The sequence below is a fragment of the Tiliqua scincoides genome, chromosome 1 (assembly GCF_035046505.1).
Source record: "Tiliqua scincoides isolate rTilSci1 chromosome 1, rTilSci1.hap2, whole genome shotgun sequence".
Lineage (NCBI taxonomy): Eukaryota > Metazoa > Chordata > Lepidosauria > Squamata > Scincidae > Tiliqua > Tiliqua scincoides.
The window spans coordinates 70,111,066-70,132,609 of NC_089821.1; the positions used below are offsets into that span (position 1 = coordinate 70,111,066).

The 21,544-nt window shown below is 46.3% G+C and overlaps 1 protein-coding gene across 1 annotated transcript in view; it reads right to left on the reverse strand.

Annotated features, from left to right (window-relative positions):
* The window catches only part of LOC136644908 (unconventional myosin-X-like), an 80,467-nt gene that overhangs the window by 5,498 nt on the left and 53,425 nt on the right, over positions 1-21,544 (reverse strand). Inside the window, exons 25-39 of the mRNA XM_066621124.1 lie at positions 20,650-21,423; positions 18,233-18,356; positions 17,667-17,910; positions 16,472-16,567; positions 15,306-15,399; positions 13,239-13,294; positions 11,606-11,748; positions 9,916-10,110; positions 8,934-9,091; positions 6,551-6,674; positions 4,626-4,923; positions 3,631-3,838; positions 3,132-3,268; positions 2,030-2,153; positions 498-947 (exon numbers count right to left, since the gene is read on the reverse strand). Coding sequence (XP_066477221.1) covers positions 498-947; positions 2,030-2,153; positions 3,132-3,268; positions 3,631-3,838; positions 4,626-4,923; positions 6,551-6,674; positions 8,934-9,091; positions 9,916-10,110; positions 11,606-11,748; positions 13,239-13,294; positions 15,306-15,399; positions 16,472-16,567; positions 17,667-17,910; positions 18,233-18,356; positions 20,650-21,423 — 3,225 coding nt within the window. The remainder of the gene's footprint in view (positions 1-497; positions 948-2,029; positions 2,154-3,131; positions 3,269-3,630; positions 3,839-4,625; positions 4,924-6,550; positions 6,675-8,933; positions 9,092-9,915; positions 10,111-11,605; positions 11,749-13,238; positions 13,295-15,305; positions 15,400-16,471; positions 16,568-17,666; positions 17,911-18,232; positions 18,357-20,649; positions 21,424-21,544) is intronic.

Genomic DNA, 21,544 nt, shown 5'->3' on the forward strand with positions numbered 1-21,544 from the left:
ATGGCATTTGCCTGTGGAAACGGCACTCAGAATAGAGGATGACTCAGCATCAATGAAATGAAATCTAGATAATCCTTTCAAGATATGAGAATCCAATTATCACGCTGAAAGAGCCCAATTATAGTGGGGGCCAGATAAATTGGGGACCGCATCCAGCCCGTGGGTCTTATTTTTGACACTCTTGGTCTGTACAGTGGATTGATCTCAGAAGTTATATACTGAAACCTAGTAAACATGGTGGTTAAGAGAAGGAGCTGTGAGCCAGATGTCCCTGGTTAAGTCCTCAGTTTGAGTATAATCATATTTGCCCCAGTCATCAACACTCAGCTTGAGCCCAAATTCCCTTCCGCCAGTCTGCAACAGGAGGAGGAGAATAAACTACCTTAGAAACTTCTTTCAAAGACAATTGAGATAAGCATTCTTTGAGTACCTTGAAAAAAAGAGATAAATGCTAAGACCTCAATTCAGAGAAAGTCATGCTTGAGAATGAATCTCACCTCAACATCAAAGAGAGTAGAGCCATAGCCTGACCATTCCTTCATGATGGCCATATACGCCACCATAGCCTGTTGTTGGAGTAGCCCTTGAAGTTTGCTCCACTTCTCTGCAATGCTGGCCCGAGCTGCTGACAGTTCCTCTTTCACCCACATCTCCATCATCTGCTCCTCTTCCACCTTCTGCTTCTTCACTGAGCCCGTCTTGAAACTGCGCTTCAGGGTCCCCTCCAAAAAGCTGGTCCGCCTTCTCTCCAGGGCATGACTGCTGGGGCCACTGCTCTTCATGGACTGCAGGATTCTGGACTTCAGCCTGTTCACTGGGTAGATGTTGTCAAGAGACCAGGAGATTTTGGAATAGTCCCCATGGAGATATTGCAGTCTCAGTGCTGCCAAGTGCTGCAGTGTTTCCTCTGGGGCAGGGAAATGGCCATCAATGAGACTCTCATGAGCCTATGAATGTTGGAAGCAATAGTTATTCAGTCTTATATTTATTGCCATGATTGTAGTCTAGCTTTGAAGTCATCTGCTCTACAATAAAGGCTGGTGCTGGCTCTTTGGGGCACTTCAGGCTAAAGGTTCACACACTGCTACCCTCTTCCTGATCCCCGCCCAGACTACCCAGAAGAGGGTGACAGCAGCACACAGGAGTCCTCATTCACACAACTGTAATGGTAGTGGGAAGGAAGATTCCTATCTGCTCCTGCTGCTGCTTCCCTGTCAATGCCCGGTAAGAACTCCAACCTCATGGCTTATGGTGCAGAGCAACAACAGGAGCGGTGCCTCCTTCCTCTCCAGAAGCTGGGCTGCTGTCATTTCTGGACAACCCAGTCTTTGACATTGTCAGGGTGGGACATCCAGAAAGTGTAAAACAACAACAGTCCCTGGGGAAGGAGGTGCTCCACTGCTGTCACTGTACTCCTAACACTATCTGGTAAGCCTCTTGTGCTGGCACAGCAATGGCATGTGCTGGATCCTACCCTCCATTTTTGCTGCCTCCCTGCTCCCTTACTCTCCTTGGACTTGCACTAGCAAAATCACTAGTGCAAGTCCAAGGAGACCCATTGCAGGTTGGGAGGCTTACGCGGGGGTAAGGGGAGTTAAATCTCCTTTCCTCTGAAGGCTTCCAAATCCACTCTCCCCCTCTATGCTGGATACAGCACGCCTGTTTTTGGTGCAGCTACACCAGTGGAGGGGTGGGGTGGGGTAGGAATGAGGATAGAATTGGGCTCCAAGATTATGTTTGTAATGTTATCTGGCAGCTAAATGGGATAAGTGAAGCTTATGCCACAACACAATTGTTAGTCTTTAATGATTCCACAAGACTATCTGCTGTTTTTATAGCGAAAGACTAGCATGGCCATCCCCTTGGCATTACTCTGTACTGCAACCTCTACATGATGTCTTTTTAGAAGAGATGCACATACAACCGTCTATCTCCATTTCCTCCTTACAACATGCCACTGTGGTGAAGTTTCCTCAGCCCAGCCTGGGCACCCACCACATGCCTGCTGACTTTCTCATAGAGGGATTACCTGTTCAAACATAAAGGCAAACTCTACACCCTCTTTGGGCACGTTTTCAACATCCAAGAAGCAATACAGTTTGAAGTACAGCTGCCATTGACCATCCTCCTCCTCTTCCAGGAACCCAGCAAGTCTAAAAAGTGAGGAAGCATCTGGTAATCATTTGGGTGGTGGATCAACACCACAGGCTGCCTCTGCCATAGTGATGCCCATGAAAACAGCACCTCTGTGGCTGCTTTGGAGGACTTGCCTCATGATACGACTATGATATTCAACAGGAGAGAAAACTCTTAGGCGACTCACTAACTTATTGTGGCTTTAAATCAGAAGTTTTATTGCCCATTAGTATTTTTATGCTCCATTGAATTTTAACTATTTTATTGTAAGCTGATGTAGGGTAAAAATGCCTTCATCAGCAAACTCACCACATGGAGGATTCTATGCCAGGTAGTGAGTGACCTTAGTGGCTCAGCAGAAGGATATCTCCTTCCTATGCAGAAGTTGCCCCACTCCCCCCAGCCCCAGGCTTAATTTCTGTCATCTCCAGACAGAGCTGGAAAAGACCCAGAAGAGTCACTACAAAGTTGGTGTGGCCCATACTGAGCCTGAATGGACCCATGGTCTGACCTTGGGATAAGGCAGTGTCCTATAATCTCACAGAACCCTAGAGGTTTCACTATTTCTGGTGGTATCCATATGGTGGACATAGGCATAGCCCTGCTCTGGGAGACCCTGAGACAGGAACTGACTACTACAAGATACCCCTATCTTACACATTACAAGATGTGTAACTTGTCATTTTTCAGGACAAATTCATGACTGGAACAGGCTTTCACAGAGGTACTGACTGTCTGTGTGGGGCTCAAGCTGAGAAAACAATACAAAATACACAGTAGAATGTGAGTTTGGCTTCTTAACAAGAGTCCTAGAAAATGAGAGCTGAGAAGATGCCTGGCTGAAGAATACTGGTTCAACAGAATTATGCCATGTTGAACACTAAGGCCATGCCTGCACGGAACATAGTTTGCAGTGCACTTCCAGGCCTTCTTCTGTAAGGAAGTGTCAGAACCACAGGGCTAAGTTTGAGGTTTATTCCCGTGAAGATACCTGCCTCTCAAACTTGGCCAAGACATCAGCTACAATTATGCGACTCTCAATAGCCTTATCCATGTGCTTATTGCGTTCAAAAAGGGCAAACATGTTCCGACTGTCTTCCATGGCCAGCCCTCGAATCAGTTTCTCTACCACCTGCAAGGAGAAGAAACAGCATGGAGCTCAACCACTGTTCAGAATGGACTCAGCTGTACTGAGTCAAGCAGACTGGTTGCAAATAGGCTGCACAAGACACCTGCAGTTGAGACTAGACTCCTGGAACATAGGCTCTGGAGGAGAAGAGTGAGAGTACTATCTCCTCCACCACATAATGGTATGTCCACCATTAAAAGTAAGTTACATGTATCCCTTTCCCATTCTTGGATGTGTTGGTGAAGGGAAAAGGAATGAAGGAAGACTGAAAGGGGCGAAATGTGGTTACGATCACTCTGCAAGCCCTCCCCACCTCTCCAGTTGTTCTGGGCAACCTCACCCTGCAGGTGCCAATAGTTTCATACCTCTCCTGCACTGGTATGGGAATTGATGGTGATTTGACAGGAGCCCCCTCCATGGCAGTAGACTGTGGTGGTCATTTCCTCCCGGGTGATGAGGGCCTGTATCTCCTCCTGGGAGGGGACAAACTCCCTGCTCTTGGTTCTCTTCAGTGAATCGCTGATGAACTGAGCATACCGATCTATTTCTGTGCCTGGGAAGAGGTCTTTTACTCTGTTTGGAGAAGAGATGAAGTTATTCCCCTCGTTATCAGGAAATATGCACAATTCTCTGGCACCAGGGCTAACAATGACACCTGGTTCCATCAGGAACTCCAGGAGCTACTGCTTGCTAGAAAACAACAGAAGTGACAGTATATTGAAAGCTGCAAGAAGTAGCGGAGTTTTCACAGTGCAGGGCTGGCAAACCAGGAGAGGTTTCTGCATAGTGACTGGTGATTTATTTGTTCATAAGTGATCTGGAGTTGCAGAGTCACCTCACAAACTGCCCCATCCTATCCTCCATCTGCAATGTTGGAACTCATGTTCTGGCAGCGCAGCATGGCTTGCAGCATTGCAAAATGTAAAATGTGGGCCACCAGGACACTGCCGCAAACGGTACTGGCCGTGTGGCAGTTGGTGTAGAGAGGTGGGTGGTGGCCAGAGAGGGGAAGTAATGGGGCAGATTGGGGGAAGATTAGGGCAGGGATCAGGGCCACTGGGAGGCATGTTGGGGGCAGTTATCAGTGGTAAAGGTGCCACCAATATCCTATGTTTCCAGACTATCCTTGCCATGCCCCCTTGGATCCACTCAGACTTGTTCTAGCCAAAGAGCTGGTGCAGATCTGAGTAGACCCATAGGACAACAGGGGGCTTAGTTCGAGGATAACTTCTGATTGCCTTCTCTACCATAGGATGCAGTGCATGCTTCCATGGCATGGCTGCATTGGTGCAAGTGGCAGGGGATAGGATTGGGTAATGTTTGTAATGGCATTCCTGATAAGGAATGTTCCACCTCTTACCTTCTGAGGTGGAACTTCAGGTAACGAAGGATTCCCCTGCTGGGAAGGAAGGTGCAGCTCATGCAGGTCATCAGTTGCCAGTGATGAAGGTTGCCAGGGTTGTTGGGCTGGGGCACATGGTTTGTCTGCTTGATCAGCTGGCAATATACCTCATCACGGAGTGCCCTGAGGTCATGGCAGGTCTGCAGAATGCCCTGGATAATGGGGATGGGGTCAGACACAGTTTCAAGCTCTTGAAGAGAGTTAAAGATCTTCATGGCTTCATCCTGGAGACTGCTGTAGCCTTTCTCTTGCTGCACTGTAAGAGGAGAGAAGATACAAAAACAAGACAGAGAGAGGATATCAGCAGCTGTTCATGCTCTTGATTGGCAGGACTGTAGGCCAGCTCTCCAAGAAGAAAACAGGGCAGAATAAGAACCAGATCCATTGGTCTTCAGGCCTCAGCAACTCACAGGTTTACTGTTGCACCCAAATTTGAGGGGAGAATCATCTTGATCCTTATAGGGGTACATCTGGGAAAAGAGGCCACACAGGAATGCCTAGTAGCAGAAAGTTTCCTGAGTGTTCCATAGGGATACCTGATTGCAGATGTTACTCATGTGCCTTGGAAGTGCAGCACCCAATGTGTCATGGTAGAGCCCCAAAAGCAAAGGGTTTCTACACTTGAATATGTCTTAGTCATCTTTCAAGTATTTTAGCCCAGCATCTATAACCCAAAGGAAACTTGCCTGACAATTAATTTCAAAGGCTGAAAACTATGTGGGAACTATACATAGTTTGATACAACTCAACACACAAGGTGTGGCTCATGATGCGAGGTCAATTCTACCCCTTTCCTCATGTGTAATTTCTGCACGTATCTGCTAGTGAAACTCTTCAAGCACTCCACCAACCAAGTGCAGTCTTCTCCTACTTCTATCCAAACTAACCATACACAGTGTTATTTTTAGGGCATTTGAAAGCTATCTGTGGTAGCTCCAGGAGCACAGTGTGGCTCAGTCACCAACCCAGAGTATTTAGAGCTGGAGGGTTTTTTGGGGTCAACCTTCACTGTAGCATTTTGCACTGACATCTCCCTTAATACCCTCAACCCTTTTATTGTCCTGTCATCCAGTTTTGTGAACAAATGTTTCAGAGGAAGTTCCTGATAAATGAGAAAATTAGAGCACCTATTAGAAAAAGTTTTGAAAGATTTGTCAGTTTTACAAGTTTCCAAGACTTAAGAGTGTGTACATTACTTAGGAAGACAAGAGTCTTAGGAAGTCACATGATTGTCCCTCTCGGCAGGTCAGTATAAAGCTTAATAGCCCTGGTTACATAAGAGACTAGTGTCAGCACATTCTTTTCCAGAACAGTGCAGAAAGGAAATAAAATTCTCAGTTGGGAACACTGAGCACAGGAAGAGATTCTCCAGTATTGTCTTCCCTTTATTTCTGTAAAGACAACTCATTCTAAACTGCTGTGAAGACAGACAAGGACAATCTGAAGCTGGAAGAACATTGGTATGCTTTTAAAAAAGGTTGAATTTTATAATGACTAGCATAGGAAGCGGAATCCCTATGAATGTAATTTCCTCTGAGTTTAATTCAGACTACAATCCTATGCAGTTTCCTGGGTGTAGGCCTCAATGAACACAATGGGACTTAGTTCTGAGCAGACCTGCCCAGGATTAGGCAGTAAGGCACTTCCCATATGTGATATAATGCATGTTGGGTGTTTTCAATGCTTTTATTTTCTTATAAACTACAAATACATACAAGAGTCCAGCTGGGGTTAGCCTAATGACACTCAGATTGAACCTGTATGGCTTCCTCCCAAGGAGAATGCTTGAACAAGAGCTGCATGTGTTCTCCCCTTCCCCAGACTGTTTTCTCTAACCTCTTTGATGGTACCTATTCCCAAACTTTAAGGTCGCAGTCACTTACAATTGACCCCAACATCCCCATAGGGCAGTGGTAGTAGCGGGGAGTGCAAGGGATGCTGGGTGTATCTTAAGATAGGGTTCCTCCGGTAGGTCTGTTCCACTGCTTCAGGGTTCAGGCTGTTTTCCTGAAGAAAAAGAGAAAGATGTTTCTTCAGCCTTTTCTTTTTCCCTCCACATATATCACTGCTACTCCCAAACAGAAGCTCTCCATTTACAGAAGACATGGTCCAATCCTATCTGGGTCTTAGGCTGACAAATCTTGCAATCCATTAACATAAGGCCTGGGCTGCTGGCATACCAGTTGCTCCACTATTCTGCAGGCCACTGCCACCAGCACAAAGCCTTGGAGACTATGCATGGATGACACCAGCCTGCAGAATCTCTGCTGTTGCTGATAGGTTGGTGGGTCAGATCAGGGCAGATTGTGGGTTCAGGCTGGGGGCAGTTCAAGGACAGGAGGGGGTAGATCTCAGCAGCAGCAAAACCACCTTTTGAGGGGTGGCACCGCCCATCTATCCACCCCTGATTGACATTCCTTTCAAACTTGGGGGTTCTTTCCTATTCACACTGTGTGCTTTTACAACTTCGCTGCTCTAGTATCACAAGATGCAAATATGAAAGGTGCTGATTAGAATTTTGTCATGTTTTTGCTAGTTTGAATTGTAACTAATCATTTTTCTGTTATGCTGTCTTTACCTAGATCCCCTCTGTCACCCCCCCTTTTATACTTAACAAACTCTTTTAAGTTTGAACAAACTGATGTTTGAAGTTCTGCAAGACCTGGAAGCTTTGCTTCCTCAACAGAGGTAAGCACAGTTGGCTAAGAACAGGTTGCTATGATGGTGCAACTACAAAACCAGTGACACTTGTGGACCAGCAGGGAGCAGTAAGCTTCAACAATGTTTGATAGTTGAAGAGTGAGATTCTTATGGTGTGAACATAAGAAGTTGCTCTCTGTGGAATCAGACCAGTGGACTACCAAGCCCACCACTGTTTTCTGTAACTGACAGCAGCTCTCCAAGGTCTCCGAGATCTTCTCTAGCTTGACACCAATGATACTTTCCTCACTGGAGATGCCAGGGATTGAATCTGGGACCCTCTGAATGCAAAGTATATGCTCTGCCACTGAGCGATGGACCTTCCACAAAAGTATGCAATCTTTGGACCATCTTGTACATATGAATGCGTCTTAACAACATTCTACCGACTGTGAGATTCTGTCAGAGCAGAAGGTAATTGCAGGTCTATAGTGAAAAATCTAACAGCCCAATCCTCAGGGGCCAATCCACTGGCAGATCTACCATTCCACCAGCAGAGTGCCTTGTTGCAAAAGGGTCTCCAGCGTTGCACAAAATTAGAGCGCCAATGGGGAGGCTGCAGCAGCCCTGCATGCGGTGATGGCTCGGGTGATGACTTACTTGCTGACCCAGGTACATCAGTGGGCGAGGTGGGGTGAGGAGGAGGGCAGATCGGGTCTGGGACCAGGGTGGTTTCAGTGGCAGTGGTGGTTGCCAAATCCCAAACCCCTTCCCGGACCCATTTCCATAGCGTAGGTCCATGTGAACCTGAGCTAGCAATTTTGCTGTTGCAGGTCCAGGTAGACCCCTCTGCACCTCAGAGACTTACCACTGGATAAGGGAACGAATATGCCCTTACCCAGAGGAGACATCTGGGATTGCCCCCTCTTGTAAGATGCAGTGCAAGCCATTTTGGTACAGCTGCATCAATGGGGGAGGGAAGAAGCATAAGACTGGGCTGCAAACATGTTCAATGTGTATTCTAGTGTGTGTATATGAAGAGATCACATGCCTAAAAGAGGGTGGATGGAAAGGAAAAATGCCAAGGAGAATTTCAGTTTCTCAGTAAAACAGTCCTTATCTGACCTTTCCTTAAATCAGCAAGTCAGCCAGACGGATCTCCCACCTAGAATTCAAGTCAGACTTTCTGTGAATGCATTCACAAACTGATGCATTCTGTGTACAACCCATGAGGAATCCCTCAGAAGATGCACATGGTGGAAGAGAATTTAATATATTGGGATATTTACAAATGGGCAAATCCTAAAAGATTGTGTGGTAAGAGAGCATAGGGATGTCCTATGTCTGCAAATGTATCCTAGTATTTTTCCCCCCAGAAGTATCTCATTACTTCTCAGGGCAGGAGTCAAGCAAGAGTACTGAGCTTTGTATAAAGCAAGATTTGCACACCACAAAGACTGGGTTTGTGGTGTTCTTGCAGGAGAATATTCTGGACTCTGTGGCTCATTCGCAAAAGAAGATTCAACATGTGACTTTTGTTCTATGGTCCCAAACCCTTTCTTTTGCTCTGTTTAGACTGTGGCCACAGCTCATACTTATTTGGTATTATGACTCAAAGACACTTACCCTAATGTCACGAATAAGTTGCTGCGTGGGTGTTTCAATGGGAACCTTGCTATCAATGACTCCTTGGATGGCAGAGGCCCAGCGCATGGCTTCATTCAACAGCTTGGTGTAGAGGCGGTATGAGTGCTTTCGACCATGTACAGTAATGTTCCAGTAGCCTGCCAACAGCAAACAAAACAGGAAGTGAAGAAGTTGGTTCTAGAGCACTCTAGTGGAGAGTAGAATAGAGCTGCAGCACCTTCTAAGGTGGGGGTTTCATGGACTAATAGGAGAGAGGGGATTTAACAGACTTTCCCCATTAATGTGCATCCCTTCCGCTCACTAATCCATTAATCAATGGTGAACTGAATCAAATGAGCCTATATGCTTTATTCCAGGGGTTCTCAAAGTGCGGGTTGGAACCCAGGGAATCACAAACTGCTTGGAAGAGGTTTCAAAGCAAACTAGGTTCAATTCCTGGAATCTCCAGGCAGGGTGGGGGAAGACCCTTGCCTGAAACCCTAGAAAGCCACTGCCAGTAAGTCTAGGCAACGCTAAACTGGTTGGACCCATTATGCCTTACTCCAGGGGTTTCAAAATGTGGGTTATGAGTAGCTGTAATTTGGGGAGACCACATAAATGTCTATATTACTTTTCATGGGCCACAGTAACATAGATAACCCTGCCTTATATAAAGACAAATCACTGGTCCACGCGGCCCTGTACAGTCTGCTGTGACCAGCAAATCCTCCCAAAGGCCTTCCAAGCCCCAGAACCCAAGCGCCTTGTAACTGGAAATTCTGGGGACTGAATTCAAGTCCTTCTGCCTGCAAAGCACAGCCTTCTCCATAGTTTTTTATGACCACCTCATATTATCAACATTCAAAAGGATATTCTGCACATTTTCAGCTATGCCCAAAATGAAAAAGAATGCACAAAGCTTGGCCTTCCCCAGACACCAGAGAAGGAGTCAGTAACATAGACACTCCTCCATATTTCTTACCCGTTTCTTTGAAAACTCTCTCATCAGGCTGCACCACTGAGCAAAGGCTGTTGAGCACCAGCGTTCCAAGTTTAGTGGCAGCTCGTTCCGACGATTTGTAGTAATCAAGGGCAGTGCTGGTCAGTACAAACCAGCGTTTCTTCACCTTCAGAGAAGAAGTCTTACTGCTGCTCTGGACCTCCTTATGAAGCCAACCTGACAGGGAAGAAAGACAACAGAGTTCAATGGATTAAATAGAAAAGTTGTATTCAGATTTTCCCTCTCTTTGGAGAGAGACTATATGATCACTGGCAGCAGGAACACACCAGTAAACCTCACCCTCTATGCCCTGTGAAGAGATCAGAGACATTTGTCAGCACGCTCCTGACTCCCCTGGTTGCTCCTGTAAATGGTTGATGCTTACAAAGACTTGCTCCTTTGAGAGGAATCACAGTACTCCCGACTTACTTCGGTCTGAGCACTCACCATTAATAACAATATGCACAAATTATATACAGTAGTATGTTTCAAATTGTTCAAAGCACTTCACATATACAAGCGTGCCCCCATATCTGCAGGGCTCCTGTTCCAGAACCAACCCCCCACCCCCGGACACCTGAAACTGCAGATACCAGGAACGCCCTCTGGAGGCTTTTCTGAGCCCTGAAGAAGAAGCATGCCTCCGCCTGTGGTCTCTGCAGGCTTCAGGCTTCCCTGGTCCTCATAATGTCTTTTATAGGCATTAAAATGTCACTTCCAGTATTACAAAAAAAAGAAGTTTTTTTTTTGGCCTAAACAGCCATTCTGAAGCCTGGAGAGGACGCAGGCAGACGTGTGCAGCCTCTGTGGGGCTCAGAAGAACCTCCGGAGGGTGCATGCAGGGACTCACATCTGCAGATTTGCGGATACGTGAAACCACGAATACAGCATCCATGGATACAGGCCTCCCTGTATTACCCCAGTGCCTATTTTCACTGCCTCCTGTAATCATGGGTGTTGCTGCACCCACATTGCAGATGAGGGGTGAGAGAGAGGGTGGAGTGCTAGGGGGTGAGAGGACAATGGCTTGTCAAAGGCCACCCAGTGAGTTCCTGGCCAAGAGGAGATTTGAATTGGGGACTTCCCAGTTCACACTGTGCTTGAGCAATCAGTTTTCCCCATCCACATATAGCAAGAAGAAGGGGAAGGTCCTTTCTCTACATGAAAAGGATAAGGTGAGGGAGGGGCATGAAACCCACTCTCAGCCCAGCTCACTTCAGCAACCTTTAAGTAAGCCACTTAAAGGAATGGAGTACAGTTAAGATAAGACAGGGGGGAGGTGAGTTTCACTCCCTTTCTGCCTGCACCTCCACACACTTAATGGGACAGACAGGTGAGTGAGTGGCTGCCTCATCACATCTAGTTTGGCCTTTAGTCATTGGACTACATCTGCTATGGCAGCTTCACAGTCCACCCGCCAGGGATGCCATAGAAGTACTGTGTTCTGCAACAACAGCATCTGGTAATGTCGTCTTTCCAGAAGCCACCTTGCCAGTGTGAGGGAAGGCTGCCTCAGAGAGCAGGCCTGGGAGCACCAAAGGACAGCAAAACAATCCATTATTTAATTTTTTGTTATTTTTTGGTCACCTTAGAGGAGGAAGGGCACTATTTAGATTTTCTGCCCAGGGCCCCAAACATATCTTTGGGTCATGTGTGGATCTTGCTGCTTTACCTCTCACAAGAAACTCCTGCCCGTCAACCCTGGATTCGCCTTTGGGTTTTTGCAGGAGAGAGATCCAGTGGTGCATCTCCTCAGGGATATCGCTGTTGCAGTGAATGACCCGATTTGCTGTAATAATCACAAAGGAGTTTGGCCTGCAAAAATATTTAGGATATTGATATGTGCTTTTCGACAAACAAGTTCCTAAACCTATACATTCCTATTGCAAAGGGAAAGAGAAGACAGCTCGCTGACTCAAAGGGGTCTGCAGTCTAGAATACAATGGAGGGTGGTCACTCAGGCATTATCTAACAACGATCAGAAACCTTTAACAGGAATTAGCAAACCTTCACTTATTTCCCTCCCTCATGCTACACTTTCAATCCCCCTTTAAACCAGACACCTCTACTGACTGTGGAATAACACCTTATCAACGTGGGAATTCTGCTGTGCCCCTCCATCCAAAGCAGGCAATGTTTTGTCCCAAGGGAAAGAGTTCCTCCCTTGTCCCACTTCTAGGTGTTGGGCAGTAGGGAACATGGTGTTCAGAAGGACTCGGCTTGATGATGTCACCTCCAGACATAACATCACTTCTGGTGAGTCCCAACAGACTGTCATTCTAAAAATTATGTCCCCGTGCTAAAAAGTTTGAGAACCACTGGTCTAGCTTAACTGTTTGCTTGGGAGAATATGGCTCTAGGCTTAAAATCATCTTACTTGATTTAGAATATATTTTTTTCAAAAATCTAACACTGAGCTGATACTCTTGGCCTAGACCTGGACTAAGGAAAGAAAAAATATTTTCAAAGTTAAATCAGACAATGAAACAGATGCCCTTTGCTTTATTTTTGAAAGGTTATGCCAATACACTTCTTATTCATGTGCAGCTTACATGTGGAATGATTTGACACTTGCTGCTTCCAGAAAACCTACCATTCTAGAAAGGTCAGGCAGGAGTCATGGGGAGACGGGGGGGGGGAGTGTAAGGACTGCCACACTTCTGCATACCAGTGTGCAGATTATAGTACATGCATGAAGCAGTACACTGTATCACAATGTTCCCATGCAGCAGTGTCTCAGCAGATCACATCACTACACCAGCTAACGACTCAAATGCTATAGATTGTTGCAAGCACCTTCCCGAAGCAGGAATAGTCGGAGATCTACTATTCCAACACATGGTGACGAGCACTTACTAGGAGACAAGCAGTTGCTGCAAGGAACTTCTGGTGCCAAAGAAAAGTTACTAAAAATAAACCAAGCTATTTGGTGTGCCATTTGGGAGATATTTAAATGGACTGATAGTATTTTAAGTAGCTCCTTATCTGTTGCATTTATATTTACCCAAATATGCACTTAATGGCTTTAGGGTCCAATCCTATCTAACTTTCAAGAGCTGATGCAGCTGTGCCAATGGGATGTGTACTGCATCTTGTGTGGGGGGGGTCAGTCACAGAGCTTCCTCCCCCTCCATACTTTGGGGCTGCAATGAGACTGCACTGGTACTAGAAATTTGAATAGGATTGGGCCCTTAATGTATTTTTTTCCCTGTTATACAAGAAAATAATTTGTACTGAAAGTAATTTGAAAATGACAAATTTTAAAAAGCAAAGAAAATAAACAAATGTACACTGCCAAGTCCTACCTGTCAGGATTGTCAGAAGCACAGACAGAATCTATGAGCCCTACATCCAGGGTTCCCTTTAAAAAAATGACACACAGAAGATCAAGCTTTATATAGGATACATGAAAACCCAGTAGCATTCCATTCTACATTACCATGACCAAAAAAGAGAGCCAGGATGGGGTTATGCTAGAAGTAAGCTAGATTCTTAGTGACTTGGGTCACTGTTGGGAGGGAACAGGCTAAGCCCCTCTCTCAATACTGCCCCAGTGGATACCCTTTTACCTTCTCTTTTAGGAACTAGTGATCATCATTCATTCATATGACGAAAAAGAAAAGCACTGCCATTGAGGATAGTGTTGTAGTATAAAGTAAAAGCTGCCTATGACCTCAGAGACTGGGCAGTTTGGCCTGCACTGAGAAGCGTGGGCAAGACGCACTGCACTCCTAAGTGTCCAGACAACATACAAACCTTCCCAATATACACATCACATGTCATAAAGATGGACATCTTGCTAATTTTGCATAAACATCCATGTACATGGGCGGGCGGGCACATACACACTTGGATGTGGAAGTCCAGGCTCCTCAGAAGGAACTATGACCAGCCAGCACTACAGGGCTTTGGGGAAATCTATTTTAGGCTGCATACAGCAGTTTTTCCCAGGGAAAGGAGAACTAAAGCAAAGCATGAGGAAGGATATCTCAAGGGAAGACATACCAGACAGTGAATAATTTTGGTTTAAAGTTGCAAATGTGAAGTCTGCCACCCATGTACATATATCCTGCTGATCCCAATCTGCTTTTTGAACAAGCTGCTATCAGCATAAGCATTGACAACATCTCTGTACGGCTTGTGAGTGTCAAATATGCCGATTTAGCACAATTTACGGTCAACAAGCAATCCACCAAACATACCAGAATACTTTCAAATTCTGGTTTCCTGTATCAGATTTAAAAATGCAGTTCATTCCCACTCTCCTCCATGAGGAGGTTCTGCAGTTTTAAGAGCACAGCTCCCTTTATACATGCTTCTTTCACTGGCACTACAGCTTGGCAGCAGGCCCCAAAGGGACCCTTCCTTCCTACTTGCTTAAATGTCAACATATTGCTCCCATACCCCCTCCCTCTCAACAGTTCCTGGATGATGGCTGCTGCGAATGTGTGTGGGCTGCCCAGCTCTCCAAAGCTGACTCAGTGAACACCAAGACACTCCTACACACAAAGAGGTGCCTAGTGTTAGACTGACCCTGATATTATCCTCTTGTCCTAAACCTGCCTCTGGCATGCTTCTTCTCTCACCACTTCTGCCTTCAGGCATGCCAGAGGAATAACGCAACACTATATCCTTCAGAAATCCTTCTTCTATGCTAAACTCAACCCTGCCTGGCTCTTTGTTAAGGCTGCCTTAACTCTCCTGAATAAATTTCCTGTTAATGAAGCTGCCCAAGGACCACCATGATAGAAGGCAGGAGAAAACAGCCTTTGTCAGCTGTCAGGCAGCCAGAAACTAAGAGACCAACAGTTCAGTCCTGTGCTTCCTAGCGCTCAGGGCTGCAGCGGTGCCAAAATGGCTACCACTGCATCCCATGGGGCTGGGAAGCAGCATGGGGTCTAGGTTACGCTCCCTTACCCCATGTAATCCCCAGGAGGCCCCTTTGGGTTTCCTTGGATCTACGACTGCTCTAGAGCAGGTGCAGATTCGAAGAGACCCATGTTGGGTCTCCTGGGCCAGGATGGGGGTTAGGATCATGGCAGCAGAGCCTGCCACCATCTCCCCTTCCATCCCTGCTCCCTTCCTTCACCACAAATTCTCCCTGCCCTCCCCCTGCCCTAGAATGCTCCCCTCTGTCCAGATATACCAGTCCACCGCCCAGCGCTTGCCCAGAGCTCCAGGTGGTGGTCCCTGAACTCCACCTGCTGCTGACCCAGCACGGCTTTGCGCTGAGCCACATCTGCGCCAGACCCATGCAGAGGCCTTACAGCACGTTTGCAATACTGTGTGCCGGTGCTGGGCCAGCACAGCCCGAATAGGATTGGGCCCCAAGTGAAAGCCCCAGCTTAGGGCTCCATATGATTGTGACTCACCACAGCATTCTTTGGGTTGGCTTGTTCATCCTGCATCTCCCTAAGCTGCTGCTCCGTAGCACTGTGCACACGACTCAGGACATTAAACCAGTCACTGTGGAAAGAAAACACATAACCAGCATCCGTTTTCAGACTGGCAACAGAACCAAATTACAGAAAGTAATCAGGTTAGCACTAGAATATTGTCACAATATTCCTCATGAGTGCTGCAAATTAAGTAATTTGGACAATATGTGGAACCGGGTATATTATTTTCTATGGTCATTGATATGAGTAGTAGACTTATACTGAATCAGACCATAAACTGTCCAACACTGCTTGCTCTGACCTCCAGCAACTCTGTAAGAACTCAGGCAGATGTCTTTCCCAGCTTGGGCACCAGAGAACTTTTGATGGGACTGAATCTGGGCCTTTCAGCATGGAATGCATATGCTCGATACCACTGGGCTATGCACATTCCTGTGCTATTGAGGTCAGAGCCAAAAACAGTCAAAAAGTATTGTAAGTACACCCGCAATACTGCAACATCTGCAGTGAAACAAATTGCTGGACTGTCTGTACAAGAAGAGGGTGTGGATTCTTCCTGACTAATGCTGTTCTGAATGCTGCAGCTTGGGCTACTACCTGATGTCACAATCTGGGATCACAGAGTTGTGATCAAGAACCAAAATATTACCAACCCATAAGCACCAACAATTAATCTACCCAGCGCAGACCACAGCATGCCATAAGCAGAGAGGAGATGTTGCACAGAAACAACAGAGTGAATGGCTCCATGTGCACAAGTCCTGTGCAACAGGTAAACTCAACCTGCCACTTCCTTCACTGTTAGGTATTTAGATGCTCATATATCTTGACGCTCACCCTGAAGTTCTTTTGACACACAGATGGCAATGTCATAACAGTTCCCATGACTGGAAGGTATCATGTTCACCTTGGCACAAGTTACGTACTTCCAATACAAGTTCAAATGGACATGTGAGTGCACCCAGCTGGAGTTATGTCATCAGGCTTCGTCTGAACACAGGAGGATTTTACAACAGTAAAAATGCCTGAATTTTGTAAACTGCCTGTGTTTCCAATAAGGGTTTGGAATTGTGGAGTAATGAAATAATATACAAAAAAATAAATTTTCAGAAATACAAACTCATGCCTGTATCCCATACCTGGCATCCTCTGGTGACTCTGCCACTATGTGGTAGACCCGGTCGCTTGTCACAATATCAAGAGCATTCTCTTTCTCATGAATATCCACAATCTCCCTAAAATATAGGAAGTGGAGAGAAGACAGGGGTCAGGGCCATTCAACAAAGTCCATGGCTGTCTCATTGCTTTGCTTGATATCAGGGAGGTTTGCTACTTCTTCCCCCAAAATACTCTGGAATAGCCTCTTCAGTGACACCAAAGAGAGCAGCAACAGCATGCAAAGAAGAATGAAAGTAATGGACTGGGGTGGGAACGAGATAGCTACCCATTACATCCCCAAAACCACCATTTTGGGGGCGGCATTGCTAAGGATATATTCTCTGGACACTGTCGCTGAAGGGATTTTAACATGGACAGAAAAACAGCCTAACAAGCTGAAGGTGCAAAAACTTAAAAAAGGACAACTTAGGAGAAGATGTGCCCCATTGGTCTCAGAGGGCAGATGCTGTTAATGTGGGATAAAAGCAGCTAGAGAAAAATGCCTTAGCCCAGTGATCCTCAAAGCCCTACTTGGACGTTGAGAACCCTGTAAATATTTGTGGGGGTGGCGACACCACAACAATTGCACTGCCAACAAGGGGCTTCTTAACATAGCCCCGGGGGGGTAGCAACAACCATCACAGCAAAAAACCTTTCTAAGCAGTGGGGAGGTCTGCAGAGGGGGCTGTGAGCCCCCTGCACCCTCCAGATGTCTGCAGCTAACCCCCCAGTATGTTAAAAAGCCCCTTGCTTGTGGCCACAGTGCAATTGCTGCAGTGCTGTCACCAGTCATTTCTTGGCCTCTTAAGGCGGTAATGGCTTCCTTCTAATTCTCCTGGTGGGTTGTGACCCACCGGTTTGAGAATCACTGCCCTAGTCAAATCTAAAGCACAAATGTTATGCAGGCACGGCAGGCACTAGCACCTGAATGAGCTGTACGAGAATGTACTTGGAATGGTTGTCTGACAGTACCATACTAAACCGACTGAAAGCACTGGGGTTACCTTCACATTTGGTTAACAGGCTCAAAAGGTACTCTCTTGGGAGGCACCCCTCTCTCTGAAAGCCTGAAATCATTACCCCTCAGGACCAAGTTGTTGGGGGAGGGTCTTTTTTTCCTGTCACCCCCACAAGGACTATTTCTCCAGGGGTGGGGGTCAGAACAACTTTCCATACTTGGCTTTCCGGATATCAATTGTGCCTTTCAGCTTCTCTTCACTGTCATTCTCAAAATACATCAGTTTGGCCTCTCTCAGCACAAACCAACGGCGTTTCCAGTTCCGTCGGGACAGTGTGGACATGCCCCCTCCCTTCTTGTAAAGCCAACCAGACTTCAAGGCCTCTTGTTTGGCTCGAAACCACATGAAGGCCTCATTCTTCAGGACACACCAGCGACGTCTCCAGGGATTCATTAGGCCTCCTGCAATGAGAAGGGCAAGCAGATATTTCCCAAAACTCTATAATCTGCACGAGACCACAAAGAAGGCCTAACCAGATCCAGAGCAAGACAGAGAACCGACACCTGGGACTCTGTCACCAGATATTAGAGTAGGATTTTTATAGTGATGCCAGCAAGGAACTTTAACCTGGATTTCTTCTAAAGCCTTCTTCTACAAGAGGCGTGGACTTTTGTCTTGGGCTGAAGAAAACTATTGAACAGAAAGGAAGGGAAAGCCCAGAGGGAGGTTAGAGGGGACTAGGGAGCAAGGAAACTCATTCTATCACTGGACTAAATTGCTTACCCTTCATGTAGAGATAGCTGTGGAAATAGGCTGGCCCTGACCCGCTGAGCACAGTGACCCGGCTGCTGCAGAATTCTTCATCTGTGTCCATATAAGGATCCCCTTCCTCCTCGCTGTCCAGAAACTAGGAGCAAAAGCACTGGTTACCACCTGAACACAAAGCAGCACAATCTGGACAGCCTTCAGATTCAGGTCACCCTCTCTAAAAGGCCCCATCACATTTTCTTTATAGATCTGAACAGATGCTGGAGTGGAACACTGAGCTGGTCAAATAACATGATAACCATACAGAAGGTGCTTCATTTTACAAGGCTTAAATACCCGCCTTATTACTGCCAGTGCATGCCCTTTGTTCTTAGATTCCATTCAGCTAAAACTGGCTGTTATGACTTTTTGCAAACATCCTCTACATTTCATCTCAAAGAATCATGACCACATCAGCTTCTGTTTCTAGCTCCACCCTGACAACTAAGCACATCAGGGAAGAGAGAAAACACTGATCTTGTAAGCATGTGTGCACAATCATGCTGCATCCCATTTTGTGTTCTTTATCCCCATCCTTCCCAGAAAGGTTTCTATTCATTCACATAAAAGTTCTCTGACTACATAACCGCATACAGGGCAGTTTATTAAATAAGATATGGGAGGCCCCGTATCTGCGGATCCCGTATCCACAGATTCAGTTATCCATGGACTGGGCCCCCCCCCGCATGTGCATCCCCAGGATCCGCCCCCTCCAGAGGCAAGGGGAGATCTATTCCCCTCACCTTTGGAGGGGCTTCTGAGTCCAGCAGAGGTTGACAATGTCTGTCCCAGCCTCTGGCGGGCTCAGACTGAGCTGCATAGCTTCCCCAGGCCTCCCAATGCCTTATAACATATTAAAATTGTTTCTCTATGAAACTGGAAGTTACATGCTTTGAGCTATACAGCTCAGTCTGAGCATGGCAGAGGATGGGATGGACATCCTTGGCCTCTGCTGGGCTCAGAAGCCCCTCTGGAGGCGAGGGGCCTCCGGACCATGGGGATGGGCATTTGCACAGTTTCAGATACCTGTGGGGGGTTCCAGAACAGAACCCCCACAAGTAAGGGGGAACGTCTGTATTGCTTTCCACAAGAATCAACAGGCGACCACATTAGAGATGTGCACACAATCCATATGTGTTTATGCATGCACTGGCACGTGGGGCAGTATGTAAGAAAATAAGTCAAGCAGCCTTAGTTGTTATTAGTTGAACTACTGAGAAGTAGTTCAGCATTTGAGCCTGCATTCCCAAGGAGCCAAAATGAAGAGGTACATTCTATTTGGGTGGTCAGTTTATTAGCAGGCTCTCAAACTATTCCCTACCCCAATCCCCAATCAGAAGAGCAGCAGCTGCAACATAGCTATTTTCATGTTTGTTATCTTGCCTCCATCAGTCCCCTGCCTCACAATAACAGAAGGTACTCTTGTTAATGTTGGTTCTTCTGATCCTCTTACTCAGCCTATGCTCAGCTAATCTTGACAGGTTTTAAACAACCGTCTGTACTTAGCAACAGTGCATCCTACTAGTTCCTTGAGGAATTGAGCTTGTAGTCAGGAAATGCACAAACACAAAAACACACAGTCTCTCACAATCACTTCTTTTGCCATGCTTAGTCAGCCACATGTAAATAATGGAATGGAAGAAAATTCATAGGGGCTGTGGATTATATCCAAACAAACTCAACTGCTTCCAGGCCTCCCAGACATCTGGATGATGAGCCCCCAGAGATATCTTTAACAGAGCTAATCAACACAGAGGCCCTATATCTTCATAACAGCTTTTTATGTCCCCTGATACAGCTGGAAAACTCAACAGTTGCAACAATACACGGGGACTATGGATGTGATACAGACAACTTGGTGAAGAAATGTATCACTTATCAGATACGTAGTTGATATAGTTCTTCAAGTTTTTACTCAAACCAAATGGCTGGATTTGGTTCTGGCAAGTACCAAAGGTATTTTGGGGGAGGGAGCACACCTATTTGGAACAACTTCAGAACAAGTGAACATGAATTCATGAGATTGAACTGAAAGCATACTGAAAACAGAACTGCAATTATGGTGTTCCTTTTTTTTTTTTTTTTAAAGCAAACTTTGTGAAATTAAGGTGATTAGGTAACAGGATGGAACTTTCCATTTAAAGATATTCTAGTTATCTTCTGCATTTACAGTGTAGTAATTTAAAATACAATTGCAGTGAATTTCGACTGATGGCTCCCTGCCGTTTTCAGGATGCAGGCAGAGATCTTAAGATAAGCTACTTCTGACCCCAGGGAGCATGTAACCAGTAACACAAGAACATAAAGAGATACCCAAAACACATCAGAAAAAGAAAGGCATTATTTCATGCTGAAACACAGTTCTATTTTATGCCTGAAGGCAAAAGTCTTACCGAGTCCATGCTTCCACAGTTGGAGTCCACACCATTGCTGTGAGAATTGCGCAAGGTCTCCTCTCCATTCAGGGGCTCAGCTGATGCACTGCCAACATCTCCACTGCCATCAAATTCCTCATGGTCATAGTCCGACTCGTCATCGGGTGGCAGGCTGTAAATGGGATCTTCTGCCTCCCCGCTGTCACTGTGCAGGATGTCCGAGACTGTGTGGTAGATGCTTTCCACATGCTGATCCTGGGGGCTTGCAGGTCTCTCCATAGAAAGATCCAGCAAGCTGGCCACCCTGTCCCCGCCCTTCCTATGCACTGGCACATTAGGAGATGTGTCTTCCTCAGAGTAATAGTTATCACTGGTTCTGGTGCTATCCTGGTTCAATAGACTTGGGCTGGGGACAGGTGGACCCTCTTCATCTGCAGGAAAACCTTCATCCTCCTCTTCCTCAGCCAGAGGGGCCACAAGGCTGCATTCAATGTTGAGAGTTCCTTCATTGGAAAAAGAGCGCTCTAGGCCTTGCACACTCTCATCCAGGTTCCCAAAGTCAAGCAGCTCCAAGAATTCCTGTGCCACCCTGGATGCTTCCTTCTCTAGCCTCTGTATCTCCTCTTCCCGCTGTCTCTTTATCTCGTTCTTGGTGTTTTCACAGGTGATGTCTGTCTGCTGCTGCCACTGCAGCTTCTCAATCTCCCTTTCCAGCCGCAGAATCTCCTCCATCTGACGCTGCTCCTCTTCCTGCAAGGGCTGGTCTTCCTCTTGGGTCCTGAGCACCTCAACCTGAATGGAAGGGCATTAAGAGAGAAAAGATGCTTTCACAAATCAGTGGAGATGCACTGCAAGGTCTAAGAAATCAGCAGCTGGCATGGTGCTGAAGCATCAGCTCCACTCTATTTGTATG